This window comes from Vitis riparia, chromosome 3 (genome assembly GCF_004353265.1).
Source record: "Vitis riparia cultivar Riparia Gloire de Montpellier isolate 1030 chromosome 3, EGFV_Vit.rip_1.0, whole genome shotgun sequence".
NCBI classification, from domain to species: Eukaryota; Viridiplantae; Streptophyta; class Magnoliopsida; order Vitales; family Vitaceae; genus Vitis; species Vitis riparia.
This window is the reverse complement of record NC_048433.1, coordinates 1,752,722-1,778,278: the sequence shown is the minus strand read 5'-3', so window position 1 is coordinate 1,778,278 and position 25,557 is coordinate 1,752,722. Positions and strand designations below refer to the sequence as shown.

General features: G+C 35.9%; 1 protein-coding gene and 1 pseudogene across 1 annotated transcript; both read right to left on the bottom strand.

Annotated features, from left to right (window-relative positions):
* Positions 1-7,865: 7,865 nt before the first annotated feature.
* Positions 7,866-13,520, bottom strand: LOC117911575 (annotated as a pseudogene).
* A 2,918-nt stretch (positions 13,521-16,438) lies between these two features.
* LOC117911102 lies at positions 16,439-25,178 on the bottom strand. The gene is made up of 5 exons (XM_034825297.1): positions 25,091-25,178; positions 22,548-22,588; positions 21,433-21,519; positions 18,721-19,052; positions 16,439-18,619 (listed from the first exon to the last, which is right to left on the bottom strand). The coding sequence occupies exons 4-5, from the start codon at positions 19,050-19,052 to the stop codon at positions 16,708-16,710; spliced, it is 2,244 nt and encodes a 747-aa protein (XP_034681188.1). The 5' UTR covers positions 21,433-21,519; positions 22,548-22,588; positions 25,091-25,178; the 3' UTR covers positions 16,439-16,707.
* Between the last annotated feature and the right edge of the window lie 379 nt (positions 25,179-25,557).

Here is a 25,557-nt window from a genome sequence, read left to right as displayed (position 1 = left end):
TTCAAAACCCAAATTTACATAACCCAAGATATGTCTACTAATTGAAAATTTTTTATCCTTTTCGTGCACTCTGATGTAAATTGTTATTTCATATCGAAAATGTCTTCCCTTGGTCCGGTTTAGTGTCCACATCAGGAACCTAAAAAAGGCCAAACTCCATCTTCGCAGGTAACACACAATTTAATAAAAACTCAAATGTGAACCGAAAAGTTATGAAATCTAAAAACCGATCACAAAAAATACCCGACCCCGACTGACACTATTACTGACATTTCATTGATTTTCACGGGCATGAGGTATGTGGGTCTTCGTGAATCATGTTTTCTTTAGTGGGTATGGATTATCTTCGAAGTGTTCTATGATCTTCTTGTTAAGATATGGACTCACATGTTTTAACAATTATTCATGATCAAGCTATTCGAATTTTCAGTATTTTATTTATTGATCGTATTCAAGTGTGGGCCACCTCATGTGTAGAGCCCGATACCATGTGTGTCTCAGATGATGAGCCGGAGACACATATGACCCAATCTTTAAATGGGAAGGTCTCTAAGACAAGAGGGTATAAAAAATGTTAAGGAAAGTGTCTATTCTATTATATATCACATCTTTTGAATAACAGAACAGAACTGTTTCTCCCGCTCCCATCGTTAGAGAGAATCAGAGAAAGGTAGTGCCCTCCATAGCCTTAGAAGATCATCCATACCTTGTTCAAAACAAAAACGCAAAATGGACTCGGGTATGTTCCATAAAAAGAAAACATATTTCTTTATATGATTTGACATGAGATTCCTGTGTAGACATTCTAGTATTTATGATGGTTTTATAAACACTTCTTGCTCTTATCATGGGTTGCTTCCGAAACTTGAATGATAATGGTGTTGGTTTACAATATTTCCGAAAATGCCGAATGATAGTTTGACTGCATTCTTGTGGGGGTTTTGTATTTGTTTCTTTTTTCTTTTATTAATTGTGTTGCAATTTGTGGTTTCGTATAGGAGAGTGGCTTTTGCTTTGTGTGAACTGCAAATTGTATAGGAACATATTAGGGATTTTCTTTCGTTTTTGTTTTTAGAAATAAAAATGGAAAAGAAAAGTTATGATGAACACAGAGCAGAGGCCATTTAAGGTGATCATCCAATATCAGCACAGAAGCAACAGACATGCCTAATGATTTCTAGTATATAGTTGAAGACAACGTATCTCTTCTCAGGCTACATCTGAATGCCTCATTTGGCTATTCTTTACAATTAGTTAAAGACAACCGATTGCCTAAACTTAAGGAGTTTCCCCCATAAAATTTTGAATTTTTGGAAACATAATTTAAATGGACTTATCAAAGAACCTTGATAGATAGAAGAGGCCACAACTTTCTGAAATTTTGATAGATGGAGAACCCTGGGTTACTTATCAAAGAAAATATAGAAGTTTGGGTGAAAATGTGGTGTGAGTGCCAAATCAGAAATGGACTTCATCAAAAGCTCTCATCATTAGATCAAATTATGAGAAGTTAATTAGCAAAGTGTAGGTCATTTTCCAGCCAAAAGGCTGTGGAGTCAAACCTTTCTGCCAAAAGTGGCTTTTGATTTTTATTATTTTTTCCCTCTTCAGGTCACCAATGCCTAGATCGTCCAAAGAGTAGCTTCTAGGGTGGAGTATAGAAACCCAGAATGAGGAAGTGGCTCTCATTTCATCCTCTGCAATATTTGGAGAACTTTTGAGGAGGTGGAGGGGCATTTGCTGATATTGTGCCTTTAACTTCTTCTTGGAGCATGGTGAATACTTCTGTAGTTGGCTTGTCTTTTGCAAACTTTTAGGATCTGTCATTCCTGTTGATTTGTTTTTATTTGTGTACAACCATGCACATGGGCTTGGCCCTTTATTCTTTTCTCACAACAAAAGGAGAAAGAACTCAATTGCCTACAGCCAAGACTTTTATGTTCATTGAAGCACAGAACCTAAACTTCTTCAGTCCATATATTGATCTCTATTGTGATCCATCTAATTTTTCCTTCATCAGTAGTGCCATCTAGAATTTGTTTCCCCCTGACAAACCAGGAGAATCCAGGAGCAAGAGAAGAAAATCATCACAATCAGCAATATAATGATAAAGGAAAATATAATTTGAATAGAAAGAGTAGGAATTTATGGGTTCACAATTGCATGTGCAAGCAGTTCACCAAAGTTGCAGATGTTATCATTCCCAAGCAATGAAGGACGAGACAAATCAAATGCTAAATCCCGAAAAATGATTCAATAGAAAGAATACATGTTTTGAGTATGTGGGATAGTATTACTGTGCAAACAAAAACAGGTTCTTGCATCAATGGCCATAGATTTGGCAATATCACTTCCCTCCCCTAGGGTTAAAAATTTGCCACCAGAAAACAGAAGGTTTGGAAGTCATCGAAATTCCCTTCAAGGATTAAGTGAAGAAAATATCAAAACAGAGGGTTCCATTCAGTAAAGTATCCTTATTTCATCCTCTTCAGTTGAGACAGTAGTTTCTATTTTTATCACTAAAGGTTAAGTAATTTCTTCAAGGGACAATGAGATAGCAAGGAAATCAAAAATATATTGAACGTGTAGAAAACTTTATGATAAACAAAAAACGTAGTATAGCTTGAAAAGATATGGCATAATTCAGGGATTAGAGTACGGCGTCCTAAAAGCTATATTTTCAAATTCCGTTATCTTCAATGTACCAGGAACTATCAAGGTAGAACCAACTAAAGTATGCATGTCCTTAGCTCTAATCTACACACTTTCAAAACAGGTAGGAACAAACCAGTTTAAACATTCTCTTAGAAGAACTCCACTAAAGTGTAAGCCACCACTTCTATAGGACTTCAAATTCCTGATGATATTTACGGCATTGGAATAAAAACCAATGGTAGCAAGCATATATTGACAGATCGATATCAGTCATGGTATGAAGAGTAGTCTTCCCCATTTCCAAAAGTTCCTTTCACTCTTTGTTGTCCTCTTTTGCATCTTGATATATAGGATTGGCTACTCGATACACAATCTCTCTAATAGCTTTGAGTTTTTCAATCACCACAGATTCTTTATATGCATACTTCTGAGAAATCATGAAATGGTGCTAGCTTGAGAAGATTGATCTTGGCATCAAAGGATGTGATAAGATCATTAGAGCATCACCAGCTTGGGAAACAAAGACAAAAAGTATAAGCACACATAACTCATTAACACAAAAGCAGTGAAGGATGAATGCAAAAACATTCTTCCAAGTTAAGCATACCAAGAAACAAATATAACAAGCAAATAACATGAAGCTGCACACAGACAGATCAAACACAATGATAAGGGAGGAATGCTCAAAAGCCTAACCCCACTTCTGAATGAGTTAACCAATTGTTCTAGTAAAGACCATTACAGAAGAAGATTGTATGTTACTTAACCATATAGAAAGTAAGAGCAGACCATACTGAACCAGGTTCGATTACCAATCATAGTGGAAATAAACAGAAAGAAAATAAAAACCATTGATTATGACTAAAACCAATGTCTATCAAGTTAGATAATCTAACATTCATAAATAACCTAACAACTACTCCAATGTAGCATGAATCTTCGATCAATTTTGTGCTCAAGTGGTTCTCTTGTGTGCTCAAGTGGTCCACCAATGGGTTTTTGGGATTGTGCCTTAGGTACTACCTTAATAGCCCTTAGGTACTACCTTAGTTAAAGTTGAAGCCTACCTCTCCCAAGCCTCGGGCCTTCCTTTGTGACCCTTAGACCATGCCATTATGTGGTTCTCTTGTGTCCTTAAGTGATCCACCTTTGGTTTTTTGGGACTGTACTTTATATACTACCATAAGAGCCCTTAGGTACTACCTTAATAGCCTTTAGGTACTACCTTAAGGGACCTTAGGTACTACCTTAGCTAAAGTTGAAGCCTACCCCTCCCAAGCCTCGGGCCTTCCTTTGTGACCCTTAAACCATGCCAATATGTGGATCTCTTGTGTCCTCAAGTGATCCACCAATGGTTTTTTGGGACCATACCTTAGGTACTATCTTAAGAGCCCTTAGGTACTACCTTAAGAGCCCTTAGGTACTACCTTAAGGGACCTTAGGTACTACCTTAGCTAAAGTTGAAGTCTATCTCTCCCAATCCTCGGGCCTTCCTTTGTGACCCTTAGACCATGCCATTATGTGGTTCTCTTATGTCCTCAAGTGATCCACCAATGGTTTTTTGGGACTGTACCTTAGGTACTACCTTAAGGGCCCTTAGGTACTACCTTAAGGGCCCTTAAGGTACTACCTTAATAGCCCTTAGGTACTACCTTAAGGGACCTTAGGTACTACCTTAGCTAAAGTTGAAGCCTACCTCTCCCAAGCCTCTAGCCTTCCTTTATGACCCTTAGACCGTGCCATTATGTGGTTCTCTTGTGTCCTCAAGTGGTCTACCTTTGGTTTTTTGGGACTGTACCTTAGGTACTACCTTAAGAGCCCTTAGGTACTACCTTAATAGCCCTTAAGTACTACCTTAAGGGACCTTAGGTACTACCTTATCTAAAGTTGAAGCCTACCTCTCCCAAGCTTCAGGCCTTCCTTTGTGACCCTTAGACCATGCCATTATGTAGTTCTCTTGTGTCCTCAAGTGGTTCACTTTTGCTTTTTTGATATTGTACCTTAGGTACTACCTTAAGAACCCTTAGGTACTGCCTTAATAGCCCTTTAAGTACTACCTTAAGGGACCTTAGGTACTACCTTAGCTAAAGTTGAAGCCTACCTCTCTCAAGCTTCGGGTCTTCCTTTGTGACCCTTAGACCATGCCATTATGTAGTTCTCTTGTGTCCTCAAGTGGTCCACTTTTGGTTTTTTGGTATTGTACCTTAGGTACTATCTTAAGAGCCTTTAGGTACTACCTTAATGGACCTTAGGTACTACCTTAGCTAAAGTTGAAGTATGTGTCTCCCAAGCCTTGAGTCTTCCTTTGTGACCCTTAGACCATGCCATTATATGGTTATCTTGTGTCCTCAAGTGGCCCACATTTGGTTTTTTAGGATTGTACCTTAGGTACTACCTTAAGAGCCTTTAAGTACTACCTTAATAGCCCTTGCATACTACCTTAAGGGACCTTAGGTACTGGCTTAGCTAAAATTGAAGTCTACCTCTTCCAAGCCTCAAGCCTTCCTTTGTGACCCTTAGACCATGCCAATATGTGGTTCTCTTGTGCCCTCAAGTGGTCCACTTTTGGTTTTTTGGGACTGTACCTTAGATACTACCTTAAGAGCCCTTAGGTACTACCTTAATAGCCTTTAGGTACTACCTTAAGGGACCTTAAGTACTACCTTAGATAAAGTTGAAGTCTATCTCTCCCAAGCCTTGGGCCTTCATTTGTGACCCTTAGACCATGCCAATATGTGGTTCTCTTATGTCTTCAAGTGATTCACCAATGGTTTTTTGGGATTGTACCTTAGGTGCTACCTTAAAAGCCCTTAGGTACTACTTTAATAGCCCTTAGGTACTACCTTAAGGGACCTTAGGTACTACCTTAACTAAAGTTGAAGCCTACCTCTCCCAAGCTTCGAGTCTTCCTTTGTGACCCTTAGACCATGCCATTATGTGGTTCTTTTGTGTCCTCAAGTGGTCCATCTTTGGTTTTTTGGGACTGTACCTTGGGTACTACCTTAAGAGCCCTTAGGTATTATCTTAATGGCTCTTAGGTACTACTTTAAGAGACCTTGGGTACTACCTTAAGGGACCTTAGGTACTACCTTAGCTAAAGTTGAAGCCTACCTCTCCCAAGCCTCGAGCCTTCCTTTGTGACCCTTAGACCATGCCATTATGTGGTTCTCTTGTGTCCTCAAGTGGTCCTCTTTTGGTTTTTGGGACTGTACCTTGGGTACTACCTTAAGAGCCCTTAGGTACTACCTTAAAGGACCTTAGGTACTATCTTAGCTAAAGTTGAAGCCTACCTCTCCCAAGCCTTGGACTTCCTTTGTGACCCTTAGACCATGCCATTATGTGGTTCTTTTGTGTCCTCAAGTGGTCCACCTTTGGTTTTTTTGGACTGTATCTTAAGTACTACCTTAAGATCCCTTAGGTACTACCTTAATAGCCCTTAGGTACTACCTTAAGAGACCTTAGGTACTATCTTAGATAAAGTTGAATCATACCTCTCCCAAGCCTAAGGGCCTTCCTTCCCGATCATAACTTGTTATATTTAAAAGTTTGTATTCTGTTATGACTGTTATTATCCTAGAATGTTGTACACATATGTGAATTATATACATTCCGTACTATATTTTTCAATATTAATTACTTGTTTCATTATCAACAATTAACCAACAACAATTATGTCATCAGATGACGAACAATCAAACATACTATGTAGTGTTTGTCGGGTTTTCCTTTCCCGATCATAACTTGTTATATTTAAAAAAAAATATTCTATTATGATTGTTATTATCCTAGAATGTTGTACACATATTTTAATTATATACATTATGTACTATATTTTTCAATATTAATTACTTGTTTCATTATCAAAAATTAACCAACAGCAATTATGTCATTAGATGACGACCAATCAAACATATTATGTAGTGTTTGTCGGTTGTAGACATGGAGTGTACGATTCATGGGCTCAATGTCAAAAGAATATCCCCCTTTGTAAGGGAAGTGTTTACAAATCATATATTTCTAGAGAGGAAACTGTCCGAGCTTGGGTGTTCTATGCACCAAGATGGAAGAGAAGTGATGAAAGTTCAACATGTGCCAAACCAAAGTTTGAACTTCCAGTTGATGCTCAGCATTCCTTTCAAATTATTTTATATCCATATGTAATCTCTTTCTTTGTTGGCTTCTTTGTAGCATGTGTTATGCACATTGTAATATTTAGGTTAACATAGGTACTGCAAATGTGTTATGACTATCAATGTGTAGAACTATATTTGTCGCAGTGCGAACTAGGACCTCTATGATTATTATTATCAACTTTGTTAAACTGAAAATGCTCACTCAACCATTTTGCGCATAACACAATTTGTTCATTAAAGGTTATAACAAACCAGAGAAATTTCACCTATAAGACATGTCATAAGCTTTGGAATCTATTTTATTTGAAATGTAAATCTAACAACTCTTATCAATGCAAATTAAATTTTATCACTTTCCAAATTAAATTTTAGCATTTTCTACACACCAATTAAGGTAACATGTAATGGTAGATGTGCCATGGATTTCCCAATTTCCTTTCAATCTAGTTATAGCAGTTGAGAAATGGTTCATGGCAATTGTAGATCTAGTTTCTAAGCGTACTCATTTTCCAATTTGTATAGCTAAAAAGGGGTTGCTCAGTCCAAGCCATTATATACACGTATAAATCCATATAATGAAATGTTCAGTTCTTTCGCCATGCATTTTCCAGGAAAATGAACAAGATTTTCCGGGGATTTTAGGCAAGTTGCTCACATGTTCAGAGAACAGGCTTTCTAAGAAAACAACCAATCTCCTTTGAAAGGGACTCCCATTCACCACTTCCCCAATCCACCCTACTCATCCAATCAGTAGTATATAACCATGTCTAATACAAAAAAATTTATCCTTGGTATTTTCAATTTTCTTATCACACAAATAAAAAAAATCTTAAAATATCTTGAATTTAATATAAAACCAATAACAACAGATTATCAAAAAGCTATTTCAATCAGAAATTGTCAATCACATTTTTAAAATCAGAAAATTGTTCTCAAGAATAGTTTCCAAACAGCCCTTAGCCTACAAAGTAATGGTTAAATGCCTGTTTCCCTTCATGCCCCATTCCATCTCTGGGAAGAAAAGATTTTCCTATGAGTAATTTAAACCTCAGTATAATAGCTTGGGTCTGAATTGGCTGCCTAGTAAAAGATTCCAAGTTTTCTCTTCTCCCTCAAATCAAATAACATTCAGGCATTCTCATTACATTTATAGCTTCCCATTAAGGTTTTACACGAAGGGTTCTTCTCTGATGGTGCCTAGACTTCATTGGAACTGAGAAATCTATGACATATTCATGACTCAATTCAGATGTGACAAAGAGATTCTTAATTATAAGTATTGTTTTAAAACCAGGAAGTTTTGGGTTTTCCCCTGTTTTTAGTAAAAACATGCTTGCCTCTACAGGACCACCAAAATGCAAGGAACAATCAGCAAAAGTGGTTGCCAGCTCCAGATTAGTGGGCTTCATGTAATTGATCTTTTTGTGAAGAGGTCGGTTAATGACAACTCCAAATGGCCCCTGCTGTGGGTGTCTGGTTCCAGATCTGAGAAGGAGAACAACGGTTCTTTCAAAGGAGCGTACCCCATCAAGCTTCTCTGTGGCTACAATGACACAGCCAGTCTCGGGTACTGGAAAAAGATATGGGCCCATTTCAGGCCTAGAGGTTTAGGCTCTTGGGGTGTTCCACCTTGGCTGTGACCCTCAGGATCTGCCTTTTATGCCTGATAAAATTTTCAAGTGTAAGTTTTCCCATTTACAGAGCACGAATTTGAAGAGATCTGTACCACCATGACTAATACTTCAAAATCTCTCAACCCTCAAAGATGAAATTAAATGCTATGCTCTCCACTGATAAGTGCATACCAGGTTCGTACCATTATCCTACATGACAGCATGCAGAATGTCCCCACAAAAGGGTTGTTCATATGTGGCATAAGTAGGTAGAGATTCACCAGCATGCTGGAGGTAAACTGGTGTAGACTAATATTCAAGCTGGTGCTAAATTGGTGTAGAGTCACAATCTGGCTCATTTTGCATTAGCAATCAACCAGAAACCAAAGTGATTCTAAGCATGAAAATATTCATGCTTGCTGTGGGTAGGATATAGACATGATATAATGAATGTGACCATGCTTGATATGGGGTGATATAGTTGTAATAGATTCCATATGGTCATATGCTTGATAGGTTCATGACATATAGGAGCCAACTGAATCGATACACCAACATTTCTATAAAGCTCATAATTATTATCATCACCTTAAAACTCTGAACTAAACTTCAATTTTGTCAGGTTAGGAAAGTCTGAACTTTCCTATGTGTGTCCTAATTTCTGCTGTGTGCCTTACTCTAGTGTCCATGCATGTAATGTCGCTAGTAGATACTGGATATTAATATATTGACTTATAATACTACAATGGTTATACCTTGATCTTATTTTGTTTAGGAAACTGATAGTTTATAAGCCATAGGCGCTTGTAGATATTGGTGGTATTGAAATATTGAGACAATTACACAATGGTTATACCTTTATTTAGGAAAATAAAAGCTCTACAAGCCATACAAAACATCACCTGTTCCCGAGCAAAGAGAGCTGCTCTGAACTCTCTCCAGTCCACAATTATTTGACGGGACTTCTGGGAGGCAGTGTCATTGGATTTGTTGCCCTCAGAAGGGTTGTTTCCTTTCAAGCTATCTCCTTCTGGAATAGACCGATCACCATTTCCTGTATGCATAAGCATAACCATATTGTTTAGGCAGGTTTACAAGAAGTCCATAGAATATGAAGAATGGATAGAGAGTCATCTCTCTGTGCTTAGTAACAAAGCTGCCAAATAAGCCATATAAAAATCGTAGAATACATTAAAGGGAAGTAAATCAGAACACTATATGATTGAAGAGTGGGCTATTAACATGTAAGAACACCATATATAAAAAGGTAGTTGGTCTTTGAAGCTCATATTAGTTGCAGCAAGAAAATGAAAGAGCTACTCCATTACCTCTTTCACAACTTCTCACATAAAAAATTTTCCATTTCAACACAAAACTCTGGGCAGCCCAACAAAGGTCATCAACAGAACAAGTAATGATGACTTCCAATGATAATTAACCAGCTAGTGGCAGAGTTCAAAAATGAAAATTTATAGCAGGGAAAAAAAGTTAACTTTATGTCCTCCAAATCATCATATCCTTAGATAATGGCATGCTCCATCTCATTCAAACATGATCATTGAAACAATATTCCTCTACTTCACAAGTAGCACCACTCCAGTTAGTGACAGTTAAATTCTCTATTTGATAATATTAGATGATATCAATTTCCCCTGAACATCTATATCCTAATATTTTATAGATTTTAGATAATACCAACTAATTTTCATGCCTTGGAGATTGTTATACTGAGGACAACCAAACTTACTAGAAATTAAGCAAAAGACATATCTGCAAGACATGCCCCAACCAATAGTATTCAAAATATATACTCCTTATTCCATCAGAACTTTCCTTTTGCCTTGAATTATTACTGACTTACACATCAGAGTTCTTTCTGCTTTACATATCCTGTTCAGATTGGACAAGTAAAATGTTTGGCTCCAAAATTCAGGTTCCAACAATTATGTTAATCAAAACTAAAGCAAGAACCAAAAAATTAAGATCATAATGTCCTTCAAGTTTAATGGTGTGCACTAGTCAACTCTAAGCCATTTTCACTAACACTAACGTTTTCCAGATTCCCAGTGACAACCCAAAAAACACCAAACATTGTGCCCCTTTATTTTTCTATACCTTTTCTATAGTTGATATAAGAACCTTGCATAATGAAATTGATCTAAAGCAGCCCAAAAAAAAAAAAAATGAAATAATGAGGATTAAAATTTGAATATATTGGGATTAAATGTCAATTACATTGACAGTGCTTCAAATAATGGCATAAATGATGATTTATGCATAGTTTGAGATCCACATGATATATTAATTTTCTGCACTTGGCCTCAATCTACGGATGGCTTTGCAACCTTACACAGACCAAAATCTAGATATGATAAACTGGTGTCTTATAAGCAAAACTGCAAATTTGTTGATGCTAGAGTCGTCTTCTAACAAATGCTTTTTGTAATTGTAAGTTCAGTTTCAGAAACTTCTGTGGCCAAAACACATTTTATTGTAACCAAGTGCCATTAAAGAGGTCAAGAAAGGAAATCTTCTCCTTCAAAGCTGTGACCTTGAGAGGGAATGCAAATAGAAATATGTATACTTTGTTCCCTGTTAGAAAAAGGAAATCTTCCCCGTTACCAAGGAAGACAATTCAAGATAGGGAAAGTACAATGTATACTTAAACATTAAGTACCATTTGAGGATCAAGTAATAACATGTAAGTCAAGTCTACCAAAGAACCAAAGGCCATAAAGGAGATCAAGCAAGCACAACCCCTCCTTTAAAGGTGTGCTCTTGAGAAGGAAAGCAAAGAGAAATATGTTAAGTTTGTCTTCTATGGGGCAAAACAAAACGTAAATTTCATCCTTGTTACTTAGGAAGTAAAGGAGAGTTCATTAGTTGCTCAGCAGGTTCAGTCACTCTTGCAGGAGCCATACATGAACAATTTCCCGATAGCCTCCCCACGTTGAGAAGCATAAAACATTGAATAGGCATGGTACCTAATGCTAACTTCGCACACAATCTCATTACATAATCGGTCCTACACAGCTCAAGCAGATGCATTACTACATCATTAAAATGCCTACCTACAGGTCAACGAGCAGAGGTACATTCACATTAGAAGCTTGATGAAACGTCTTAAACCAAGATCAAAATCCTCAACTGCAAAGTCAGAATAAGATACAGACTGAGCCATTAATCAATTTGAAAATCCAGGATAACTACGGAATTTAACACATATGTATGATTAAACTATCAATACAATAAAAGAAAAGGCTCAAATTTTCACACGAATTCAAGTAGAAAGGTAATTTTCCATGTATATTGGGAAACAAACCTAGTTATCACCACAACAACAGTGCACTTCTAAATCTGAAATATTAGATAAATAATCAATCGTACACCTCATAAAAAGAGAAAACAACCTTAAAGTTCTAATATAATTACAATATGGTACAGGCAATGCACGTGGATAAATACTTGGATCGCAAGTCAAAACCCCAACAACATCCTTCCACACCTATTAGCATAGGAAACTAAACTGAATCATATTTCGGTTGGGTTTAAAAATCATGGTGAACGTAGGAAGCACGCTTGCTCCATAAAAATATATTAAGAATTTACGACTAAAGTCGCCATCATCCTTATCAATTATAACTAGAGAACATTGTGAATCAATTCAGACAAAACATGGTACAACTACAAATAGGACTGCAAATGGCAACAGGACTTTCAGTTTCCATGCGCTAAGGGGTTGATCGTACCTGAATCTCTTGCAAGCCTAGGCTCTACCAATGGATGTGGCTATCAAATCACTCCCACCCCTACTCAAGGCAGTAACTGCACCAGATTTCCAACCCTGCAATTAGAAGAATATAAATCATATTCCTACAACTCGTGCGCATAAATTCCAGTTACTGGGAATTGAAACCATTAAACTTCATAGCAGGAACCTTTCCAAGCAAACCAGTAACAATGGGAATTGCAGGACCATTAATCCAATCATTATATAACCTCTTTGCAACAGCTGGGTAAGTTGCTCCCAATATGTCTGCATCTGTGAAGTCATCCGTAGTTATAAAGCCAATTTCAAACGCAACATACTGCAATGATTTATGTAACAGCATAATCAGCTATTATTAGAAAGGGTGTTAACCTCCTACCAGCAAGCAAAATGAAGAATAAGCCTGCATGTAATGCATTGGGAGAAACATAGGTCCAGTATGAATGAAGTTGAAAGAAAAATCTATCATACCAAACAGAATTTCTAAACATACATGACAAATATGGCTTCTGAAACAAACTTACAAAATTCCAGCTTCAGCTCTCATATAGCAAAATTACCTTGGCCAAATAGTATGCAGAATAGAAAGCAAGTTCTTCAACCTAGGCAATAGTTTCTCATATTGCATGGATCTCATAGAACTACGCACCTGCAAAGAGGTCATGGAGTAACCTCTTTAGCTCAACCAAAATTTCATATACCAATGTATTTTTTGTAGACACTGATAAATTAATCTAAAAGCACCTAACAGAAGAGGGGGCACAACCCAAATATATCGGAAGTATGCAATGGGTGCCCAAAGTAAAAATGGTCAACCAAAAAAACCATTTATGATGTATCTATATAGTTTTTAGAGAGCTCTGGTATTGGGCATGCCTAAATTTACAAACAAAAATCAAAATATGAACAGTTATATTATAAAGTCTGAGTGATGATGAGAATGTCTTATGATCACATCCCTTTCTCCAGCAGCCACGATTCCGCAGTGTAACATTGCTCCTGTCTTGCTCATGGTGTCTTCATGGTTGTGAAGAATTATGTTTTCCAATTGTCGCCTGAAATTAAGAAAAATAATAATAATAATAATAATAATAATAATAATAATCATGAGAATAAAAATAAGGGAAAAGAAGGTGACAAGGAGCTAAAAAGTAGTTTTCTATAAACCAAACAAAATATAGTAGATCATAATAGTGCAACCTGAAACTGATTTGAGCATCACAATAAATAAACATTAAATAATCAAACAATAAGCAACATCTAAAAAATGAAAAAAAAATGTCAAACAAAATAGGTGCACTACCTGAAAGTTCCGCCACAGGAAGCACTACTTACACTGCTCTGGACCATAACCGTAACCATAACAGTAAACACCTCAAATTGCTAATGCACAAGCTATCACGAAGGAATTGCTTGAGTCCCTCATCGTTGGCATGAACCAGACCAATAGCATAGAGGGCTCCACCTTCTGATTATGGACTGCCGCCACCACCAGCCCCACTCTGAGGCAAGTAAGGTGCCATCAGTGACCTTCCCTGTTGCAGGTGGCCTCTATTAATCACACCTAGCCTTGCTGTTGTACTTAACATAGGCCAATTTGTGGCTCTGCCCAGCCTTTCCTGTAAAACAGAAGACAATAAGCATGAAAAATAAAGTTAATGGAGCATCATGGCATAAAAGACAAAGGAATGGTTAGAAGTTCAACAAATCCCACCAGATTCTCCATGAAAAATGTTTCCACTGTTGTCCCAGCGTGCATAATTTTGTTACTATAAAATGGTGCACTGTGGCAGACACTATTAACAAACAAATAAAGCAAACCATGATTATATACAGACACGTTGCCTTTTGCTTCTCTTTAACATTGTCTTTTATAGGCAACCTTCAGTATTTCATAACTTGCAACTAACAAAAGTGGCACAACCCTCATACGTCACATTGGACATGCCTTCATGACCTTCTCTCTAGCATTGTTTGCCTCGTTGGTCAGCAAGTTCACGACCAGCCTCAATCGATATAGATGCATCTTGTCCTGTACAACACACACCAAAATCATGGGCTGGTTTGGGAAAACTTCGAAAAAACCAAACAATAAAGTATCGGTTGTGCGTACCTCCGCGATTGAATGTGCTAGTGTGGCCCCATTCCAATGTTGCATGTACTTGATTGCGAACATCCCACAATCATATCTACACCACCAATTGCATTACACCAAACATATGCATACATCAAGCATAAAATACAAATACATCACTACCACATGTTCATGATACGTAAAATTATATATGTATTCGTCATTAACAACATAACAACAATAAAAGGCCACATGTATAGTGTTGTAGTTCTATCAGTTGATCAGAATTGATCTCAAATATTATAAAAATCAGTTGAGAGGTCAAACAAAAATGAAAAACTGGATTCAGTTTGTGGACAACTGTGTTTGTAAAGCTTCTACCGGAGAAAATCATAAATTGTTTTTATTTCATCCTATAAGAAAAGAGGTACTACCTTAGCTAATTTGTGTAGAACTTGTTTATTTTGGAGTGCCACAAACAGCAATTCTGCTAAGGCCCTTGTACATCTACGCGGAGAATATAATCATATGCATATGTCAAATTGGTCATTTTATAGAGATTTTCCATCAAAAAAAGGATGCTGAAACTATGTGACATGCATATCGATATTGTCATAAGTTATTATATAATACGTATGAATATATCCAATTGTCCACGTGATTGTCATAGAGGTTTCGGGATCTATGTTTGACAGAAAATCTTAATTGAACGGGTATAGTTTGAGATTGACATATGTAAAAGGGGAAAAAAATTACAACCTAAATTGAGACAAAAGTGGAAACACAAGGGTCGTTTTTATAATTACTGAATATTTAAAAAGTATAGAAATTTGTAAAGAATCCTCATTACATTTCATTTTCCTCTATATTTTTCATTATAAACCAAAGAGGAGAATTGAAATTTGAGATTTTTTCCCAAGTACTTTCCATGATCCAAAAGAAAACGAAAAGATGCTGATCTTAGTAATAAAATACAGTTCTACTGGCAGTATTCTTTTTTGTTGTCATGCATTACAGACTGTTTTGGCATGAAGACACCATGTAGGTTCTAAATTTGAAATCCTTGTTGGTCATTGAGTTGATGCTTCCAAACATCTTAAACAAAGCAGGGAGCGTTTTTTGGCATACCTACACTTCCTCTTTTTTTCCCACTTTGATGGATGTCTTGTGCATATTCACATTAACAATCAAAATATGACATTTTTGTAAATATAACTACAACTCAAATATGCTCATAAATGGAAAATATTCCCACTGTGAATAGTAAAGCATTATGGCACGTTATTCAACTGCTCATTTTATTATGGTTGATTTTTCATAGGTGTGGAGAAATCTAGAAGGAATGCTGAAGAGGAATCATGGTTGGGAACATGGCAAGAAGTTCTTCATCGAGATGAATGGAGGTCTTGTCTTTATTATTGTGTACTGCACTAAAAGTTAACTTCTGATTTTTGCAAACACAACTGTAAGCACAAATTAAAGTTTTATAGTTTAGCATGGTGACAATTTGTAGTAATTGTGGATACTATAATTACCAAATTTTAAATTTGTAGTAATCTAGCTAGGATAGACAGGAGTGCACAAAAACAAGCAAAATCTGGCACCGATAATGTTGGGTGGTATGACAAGTGGCAAGGAAATCATTCACTGTCCCATAGTTTTATTTTTATTTGCATTATTATACACTTAAGCAACAGGAACCTATTGAGTTTGTATATGATAATATATGCCTTCATTTGTTTTATTTATGTGGGAGGATCAAGGAATAGAAAAAGCTATTCCAAGAAGAAAACCCATGAAAATAATAAGACTATTGAGAGTAGTTAAAGGGGTATCTTGATAATTTCTAATAAACTTACAATTAGAGATAGGATTATACTTTAGGTTTAAACTTCAAGGTCAAGTTCAGACCCCCATTCAGATATGGAACTAAAGCTGGAAATTTAATAAAATGCCATTAATATGCTGCCAAATTTTCCTACCATTGCCCTACAAATATCAGGCCCTATTTGGACTGAATTCCCATAAAAATCGCAGATTCATCAACATGTTTGTATAATAAAAAAGGGCAGCACAAAAAATTTGCAGTCTGAAAAGAGAAACACCCATATGGATTTATACAAAATATAGATGACAAGACAACACAACAAAACATGCAAGACTTGCCATGTCAACTAGGTACAACAGAAACAAATTACACAATACAAAGAGACCATTAACTTCATCAACTGCTCATAAGAGGAAACCCGTGTTCATGGAAGTAGGAAAGGTTGGATATCATGAAAAAAGAAGAAAAACAGGAGAAATGATGTGGATGTAATATTACCCATTACAACACACCAATGATAAGTGTTACAAATGTGTTCTTGGTTTGTAACAACCTTTAGAAAGAGTCTTCAAAACATGTAATGGAAATACAATGGAACATAGTTTCAATAAGGGAAAAACGTGACAGCATTGCACTTAAGACAAAGGATTCTTGCACGTTTTCCTGTTGTGCCCAGAAGTATGACATCTTGAGCAATAGACAGTCCGTTTATCTTGAAATTGGGACTCAAGGCGCTTCTTCCTTGGTCTTCCGGGAGGGCGTTTGGTATGGGGAGGATTAAGAGAGAAGAAAACTTCACCGGTGATAGATCGAACCAAACCATCATTATCCACGATTGGCATGTCATGGGTCTCTATACCGGAGAAGGAGCCCGAGTAAATCAACTCTTGCATTGGGAATTTGTACCAATCTTGAACAAAATCAATAACATTCTGACCGATGGAAAGAATAACGGCCGCCGCATGTTCACAAGGGATTCCCAACATTTCCCAACCCCTACATGTGCAAGTACGCTTCATAATGTCCACATTCAAGAAGGTGCTTCCGATAGAAACCCCAAATATTCCGTTCATGAAAGGAGTGACCGGATACACCTCACCCTTGGCAATTTTCTGCTGCACTTTGTCTTCAATTTTTGGCCCTATACATCCCTTCCAATTGTTCGATTCCTCTTTATGTTTGACAAGCATAGAACCTAACTTAGTCATATGCTCCATTAGAAAGTTACAAATGGAGTGATGTCTTTCATTCCTTAACCAAGCATTAAATGACTCGGCAAGGTTTGTGGTCATTTTATCCCATCTTTGTTTTGGGAATTTTGACATAGCCCAATGTTCGGGTGCATTTTCTTCAACCCATGTGGCCAAAGTGTCATTGTATTTCCGTAGTTCAAACATGGAAACGTTGTAATCATGCTCTAACCTTGCATAGGCAATACTATCAAGCAATTGGAGTGCATTTTCTTTACCTTTGTTCCCTTTTGTGTTATGTTTGCTCAAAAAAGAGCTGAAATTTTCCTTCAAGTGACGGTAACAGTAGGCGTGGTTTTCAAGGCCAAACACTTCAGGAACACTACGAAGAAGAGCAGGACGTCTATCCGAGATAATAACGACTTCCTTATCTCCAACAACCTTCTTCAAGTTTTTCAAAAACCAAGACCAATCATCATAATTTTCTAAGCTCATCACGCCAAAGGCTAAGGGGAACATAGAGTCATTAGCATCGTATGCGGTGGCTGAAAATAACGCACCCCCATATGGCCCACTCATATGCGCGGAGTCAATAGCAATGATTGGCCGACACCCCATTGCAAACCCTTGGATAGATATCGAATGAGCAACAAAGAGTTGCTCAAAATGCCCATCACTTGAATGTCTCAACTCAACAATGCTCCCCGGATTTGTTGCAACCATTTTCTCACACATCCAAGGCAAAAATTTGTAATAATTTTTGGGTTCTCCATAAATGCGTTCATTTGCCTTCTCCTTGATATTCCATGCTTGAAGATATGTCAATTGCATCCCATGTTGCCTTTGAAAGTCCTTACAAATTTGGCGGGGTTGGTAATCGGGAGTGGACCGTATGACATCATCAATAAGCAATGAAGCACGATTGGATCTCACTAAAGGTTGGCATGCGACAACATCTTCCAAACTATGATTATGGCAGTTTTGAAAAGTGTGAACCTGAACGATGTTCGATTCCCCAATTGCACGAGCTGTGACTTTCCAAGGACATTCATTAACTGTGCAAACAACCGTCATGTGTTTCGTACTATTCCTCTTGAAGCAATAACGGAATCTACCAGCAATTGACATCAAATACACAGCATCACGGAACTTGGCAGCATTGGGGAAGGTATGTCCACTACCCATAATGGAATTTTCAAACCGCCTTGAGTCACGTTCGAGTATATTTGATTCAGCACATCTTTGGGAAAACCCATATGACTCAATTGTAAGAGAGTCATTACAAATATCAATTGGCAGATCACCACCGGAGGAAAGTACATGTGCCGAATTTGAACCAACAATAGGAGTAGGGGCACTACAAATAAAACAAACAAAAAAAAATTATCTTCATCCATCTACATATATTTCAAAAGTTAATAGACAAAGTGAATGTGATGTTGGTAAGGCTATAAGTACCTAGTCGATGATATACACGCTTCAACAACTTCACTTGATGATGAGACATATACTCGACAAAACCTTTCATTGAATCGAAACATCTTAAGTATGGCTGCATCATCATGCAACGATAGTAGAATTGATGGGTCAAACTTGACGGTGAATTCCAATTTGATAGAATTCCGGTCAAAGTGCAATTCATCACAAAGTTTTGAAACGAAATCACTATGTGACATATGCCGGCTAACAACCATGGATTCGGTACGACCACCCTGATATTCTACAGACCCTCCAGCACAGTTAACTAGCTGACCGCCTTCATGAATGTAGCAGAACATGTCCTCTTCCATCTACTTAATTAAATAGAGACTTGTTACAAACAAAATGACAACAAAAGTAAATAGGGATTATGTATGAATATAATGATGTTGGAAAGAGGAGAAGAGAGAGTGCAGAGAGAGGTCAGAAAGAGGTCATCATCGGGCCATGTGATGGTAATCCAACGTGTAAGAATTTTTTTTTAGTGACACAAAAGACAAAGAGGAAAGGTGGAAGCATGGAATGAAGGCCCCCTTTCTATATTCAAATCCCTAATATATCCTTGTATCCATAATCTAATGCCATGAAGTTGCTTAAGGAATAAGAATGGTGGCTTCCTCCCTACCCACCCTTCCCATGTGCCCATCTCCAACCCATTTTCTAAGTTTCTTTCCCCTTACATTCTTCATCATCCTAAAAACATAATTACATCCTATAACAGTTATCAAACATTACTTTTTACCATGGAGAAGACATTAATAATTAAATGATCCCACATATCAAAAAGGAACATCCTTTTTATACACTTATTCTATCACTCTCACTCTCACTCCCATGTACGTAACTTCGAGCTCTTAACTTTATAGGTGTATACCTAGGCCTAATTTGTTTATACATGGACCTTAATTTGAAAGTCAAAAGTCTATCGTATCTTGATAAAGATTTCAATAAATCCCATATTATAGTTTTTTCAAAATCAATTTGTATAATGCAACAAATTCGTTCATAGAGTTAATAATCAATGACCCCATCCTTTGAAGTTAAGAAATTGAAAGCAATTTTGTTGTACCAAGACAAACCAAAAATATGTAGTAAACAATGAGTGATTTATGGGGGTGACTATAAACTAAGTGATACTAAAACTATATTTCCCAATTTTGGAAGATTCAAAGAACATCAACCAGTTAAATCACCTATCATTTAAACATATGCAGCAAGCACAAAATAAACTACTGAGAAGTATTAACAAGAAAGAAAACGGTTATTAAACAAAAGTAGAAATGAAATAATGGATTGTTCATCAATGATAAATTGGATGATATTTGTAATAAATAAATAAGATGGCTGTAAAGACTATGGAAGAAGCATTGAAGAATGTAATGCATAACTTTTATGCCACATAAATAGTACACTTTAAAAATTCATCAATTCTTCCAAACCAGCAGCTCAACTCACACCTAGTAAAAAATTAATGTTCAGAACCCTTTTACGCAAATCAGATTGTTTATTAAAAAAAAAAAACACGATGATAATCCTAAGCACAATCAAATTTGAAAATTATGCAGTCCTGAAATTATTTTAATCGCATTCATACATAGCTAATGAATCAAGAAAATAGAAGATGTTCATTGTTAACTGTCAGATTGGTAACGGGAAAACAGTGCCAAAAAAAGGGAATCACAATTCCAATCAAATTCAGAACTAGACAGAACATCATAAGCTAAAATAATAAACAAATGAATAGTTTATCTTCAAAATAATTCATTTATGCATTAGTTAGTATTCAGTTTCTGAATGATTTTTGCATTAATATAGAACTCACAAGCTTAGCTAAGGAACTTAGAGGGATTATATATGGGTTTGCAAGCATTTAAATGATTACAATAATTTGTTAGTAGAGGTAATTGCTAATTGGCGAATTTGATGACAAAATTGAAGTGCATGCATAGAAATTTTCATGAAAAGCTGTTAACAATTCTTTTGCAAAAACATCATAATAAGAAAAGAAAAAATTATTGTTTATTGAATGAAACTTAATTCAAGTTTATAGCTCATCCCATAACCCTATGATGCACCCCAACCCCCAGGCACAGACACCCTCCCACAACTTGTAGAACTAACAAAAAAACCAGTCCATAGACCCCTGAGAAACTAACACATAACCATCCTCAATGTTCTTAGAATAGCATGATATAAATAATGCCCCCACCTCTATCCCCAAGCATTCGAAAGATTTCTTATCCCAAAAGGGAAGAATGGTACCAGCAAACCCCTTGGACCAAAGGTCACTTCAAAAGTCTTTAAAAGTATTGGTATAAACACTTAAATACTGAGAGTGAGGCTGAAAGGCAAGTAATTCGTACAATACAAGTGAAAAAGCTTGCACCAACATCCTCCGACATCAACACATTGATGTGTATATGCACCAAACATACAGTCCAGTTAATAATAATCACATTTCCTATCAACACACACTGCAAACATGTATCTTGCAGAATCATGGAAACCAATGATAACTTAGTCTGTTCAACCTGAATGAGATCCACAATACAACATTTATCAAGGATGTTTTCACATGGATTTGTTAGTAGTTTTTCCCTAGATTCGCATGATGTTCTAGCATGAAAAGGAGAGAGAGACAGAGACACACACAGAAAACAAAAAAGAAGCAACATAGGAAAAAGAGAATACCTCAACAACAGTTCCCAGGTAATCTATGAATGCTGGAATCTTGGCTTCTGCAAAGTCCGTATATATCTGTGGTCCAACAAGGAGAAGCTGAGAATGGGAAGAGAAGAAGAGATAGGGCAGGATTTTAAAAGCTTAGATGAAGTACATAATGGAAAAAGCTAAAAATGATTAATGGCACAATGTTTTGAGCAAACTGAATGAACATGGTGAATCTATGAATATATAAGAGAAGTCATGAATGTTCTCAAATACACTACAAATCCAAATACATAAGCAACAACTACTAAAATTAAAAGAATTAAAAAATAATTCCAATATATATTTATAACAACAATAAGCCAAAATGAATAAGAAGTCCAATTTAGAACAAAAGTATTGAACAAATTAATTGGGTTTTCTATAGGAAACACCCTACAAATTAAAAATAAAGAATTGAACAGGTAAACCAAAATGTTTAACAATAAGCTATATGTTGGAAGAATAAATTGGAATTTCTATATTTACTAGAGTTGTAACTCTCAACATAGCCTACAATGAAAACTCAAAGATGACATGAAATAAAAAAATTGGGTTGACTTGGACCCACTTAACCTATGTCTTAAATAGGTCGTGTGTCATCATGTGTACTTTGGGTTGCTTTTAATACAATCATTTTTACCTATCCCAAAAAAAAAAGGTCATGGTGGGAGTGGGAGTTCACCATGTTTGCGGTCTGTTTAATTATGGTGGCATGTTAGAAAGGATTACAGCTTGTCTATTTTTAAACTAACAAAAAAAATGAGGACTTTTATCAATAATGGAGTGATCAAAAAATTCAATGCGGAAAGATAAATTGAAAGACAGTATGCCATGGAAATTCAAAATAATGCTACATGAATAACAATGTGAGTTGATTTCGTATGTTAATGTACAACATACTTCAGTGATTTCGGCTTAACGGGACATCCAAACATGTCATAAAAGTTTTAAAGAACAGCAAAAATGAGGCATAGCATAAACATAGCCTATCAAAAGAAAGTCCTTTTGCAATAATGTGTATTTGCTATCTTAATCATGACCATAGAATTGAATGTTGTAAGTCGTTCAAAGTACACAAAATATAACAAAAAACAGACCTTCCTCTCTGCAGCCACCTTTAGTTTCTCCCAAATTGCATCTGCAAAACACACCAACATAATTTAATTTGTATGCCAGCTGAACTATGAGCTAAAAATAGACCTGCAACAAAGTTCAATAAGCCCCTTAGCAATCTCCCTTTTTTTTAATTACTGATTTTCACATAGGCTTTCAAGTGCAAGAAACATTGTTAATAGAAACTCAGTCCTTGAGGCATGGCTCAAGTGATAAAGCGCTGGGATGGGTTTGTTGGCGGTTCCAAGTTCAAGTCATGATGAGGGACAAAAATAAATAAATAAACTGAGCAGAAAAACTTTAGATGCAACTGCTGAAGCTCCAAAAGAAAATCAAGGGAAATATATTTTTATAATAATAGGGGACTAAAATTAGAGTCACGTCCCAAGAGTTAATTGCTAACATTTTAACCATAAGCTTTAAAGCTCAAAAAAAAACAGTTGGATCCAACAAACTTTTAGAACAGAAGAAACCTCCATACAATCTGTTCAAAGTGCTTAAAGCCTCTAAAACAATGTCGTTGATGCATATCATTTTACAGGAAAATGGGTTAAACTCTGTTTCTACATGCAATAAGTATGAAATTTTCTATTACATTCAACAACTACCAAATATAAAGAACTATGGTGTATGAAGAGTCAATGACTGGCTAGCTTTCAATGAGCTGAAAACCAAGCAGTTGATTTTATAGTGCTGAGGATCTACTGAATTTGCTAAATCAAAAAAACAACGAACAAAAATGTCATCTAAGTGTGACATTTTTGAGATTTAAAAGCCTCAAGCACTAAGCATCTTCTGAAATCAGTGTTCCATTGAGTCAACCATTTTCCTATTGAAATGTGTTCATTTCTACAATTTACCAAACATTACAAAGGGGCAGACACCGGTTTTTTTTTTTTTTTTTTTTTGCTATTTTTAGAACTTTATAAGGCTATTAGGTAGGCTCCAATAGACTGCCCAAATCAAATAATTAATTTCCAACTAAAATGGATTCCAAAATCTCACAATATCAAGTTATCAACTTGAAAAATAGATCATATTAAGCCAACAGATAAATTATACAAATGAACTTCATGAGTGGATGGCATACCATGTAAGTTAATTCTTTCAATCTCAATTTCCCTTCCATTCCCTTCATCAAAAGAATTTTGCCCCTTCAACTGTTGTGACAAGACTAAATGTCAGGACAATCAACTTGAACATTTCTATTTGCAACAATCAAAGTGAGTAGAGGAGTGTTGGACTGCCTTTTGAAGTCCTTGAATTCAAAATTAAAAGGATAAATAGAAAATTTTTAAAAATTAAGTCATAGTCATTTTTTAGATTAGGATTAATGAGATAGATTATGATACATTTAATATTAAAATTATAATTTATTTAATTCAAATGCATTTAATAATGTGAAATAAATGAAGATATATATACTATTTTTTTATATTTAATTATCATATAAATAATATAAAAAAGACTTGTTAAAAAAAATATAATATTGATTTATATTTTTTTTATTAATTAATTAAATATAATCTAAAATAAAATAATTAGAATTATATTTTTTTAATGATGAACCTTAACAAATTTAAATTAAATATATATTATTAAAGAGTATCATAGTCCAATGGTAGCAGGGATTGAACCCAAGCCACAGTTTTGATTTAATAAAAATTAAGATGGATAATTAATAATTAATAATTATTTATATGGAGCAAATTGTTCTCATGATTTGTTTCCCTTTTTTTTATCATACTAAATCAAAAACTCAAAAGGGCCACCCACTTCTCTCACTCGGTCATCAAGGAGCCCTTTTCTGAAGTTGCCCTCCAGACGAGAGAATCCCTAAAAAGGCCCTATTTTCCTCTGCCACTCTCAATCCTCGCAGGTACTAATCTAATCACGTTATTATTATTTTTTTTTTGCAACCCCCGTTTGATTCCCGAGAAAATCCATCCCCCATTTGATTTCCGGGAAAATTCATCCTCGTTTGATTTCCGAGAAAATCCATGCAAAACCCCCAAGGAAAACAAAAAAAAATTGCTTTTTTTTTTCCTCCCTGTGTTTTCTGGATCTGTTCTAGGGGTCTCTTTGCTTTTGTGCCATTGGATTTAAATTTCACAAACCCTAAATCCACGATTTTTGAGCCAGGCTGAAAAATACAACCTTTGCCTGCAAATCGTGATCAGATTACCAAATAGCATTTTATGTTTTTTTTTTTAAAAAAAAAAAATGGACAGATTTTGCATCCTGCGTGGGCCAGGCTGGTAGGAAATGTCGGGAAATTTCCCGAAAATACGGTAAAAAATACCGATAAATACCGAAATATTTCTCGATATTTCAAACACTGGTGGTTCTCAAATTTTTTTTCCTCAACGATTCCCCACAAACGGTCGTCTTGTAAACATAAAAATTTAAGATATAACAAAAAAAAATTCCCAAATAGTCTAAATGACAGGGTCGTGAACAATGCAAAACAACCTTCGGCCCCAATATTTTCTCAATAGCCAAACGAATCCTTAAATGGAAAACTCACCTGCGATTAATCCAAAGGAAGAGGAAGCTCCACTTCGGTTTCCAGAAACGTTAAAAATATTCCACCTTTGATGAGAATGCAGATCGGGTTAGGGCAAAGTGAGAGGAAGTGACAGAGTTCAGCGGGTCGGGTGTTTTGCAAATTTGATAACTTTAAGTTTTAGATTCGGAGGGTTTTTCTCTTTTGAATTTTCAGATGTGGAACGCTTAGCTGGCAAGGTGAAGGGTATTTTTGGTATTGAAATACACATAAGCTGAAGGCGCATGATTCTTCAAATATTTTCTAATTACATTATCAATTTTGAAATATGTAAAATTGGGTTTTCAAAACTATATAATTTTCACATCAACAACCCAAAACCTAAGTTCTATAGTTCAATTATATATAAAATTAAATAAAAAAATCTTGATTTAATGTGTCATTTGATAAATAATTATATTAGTACGATGAGCGGTGAAAGATAAGGG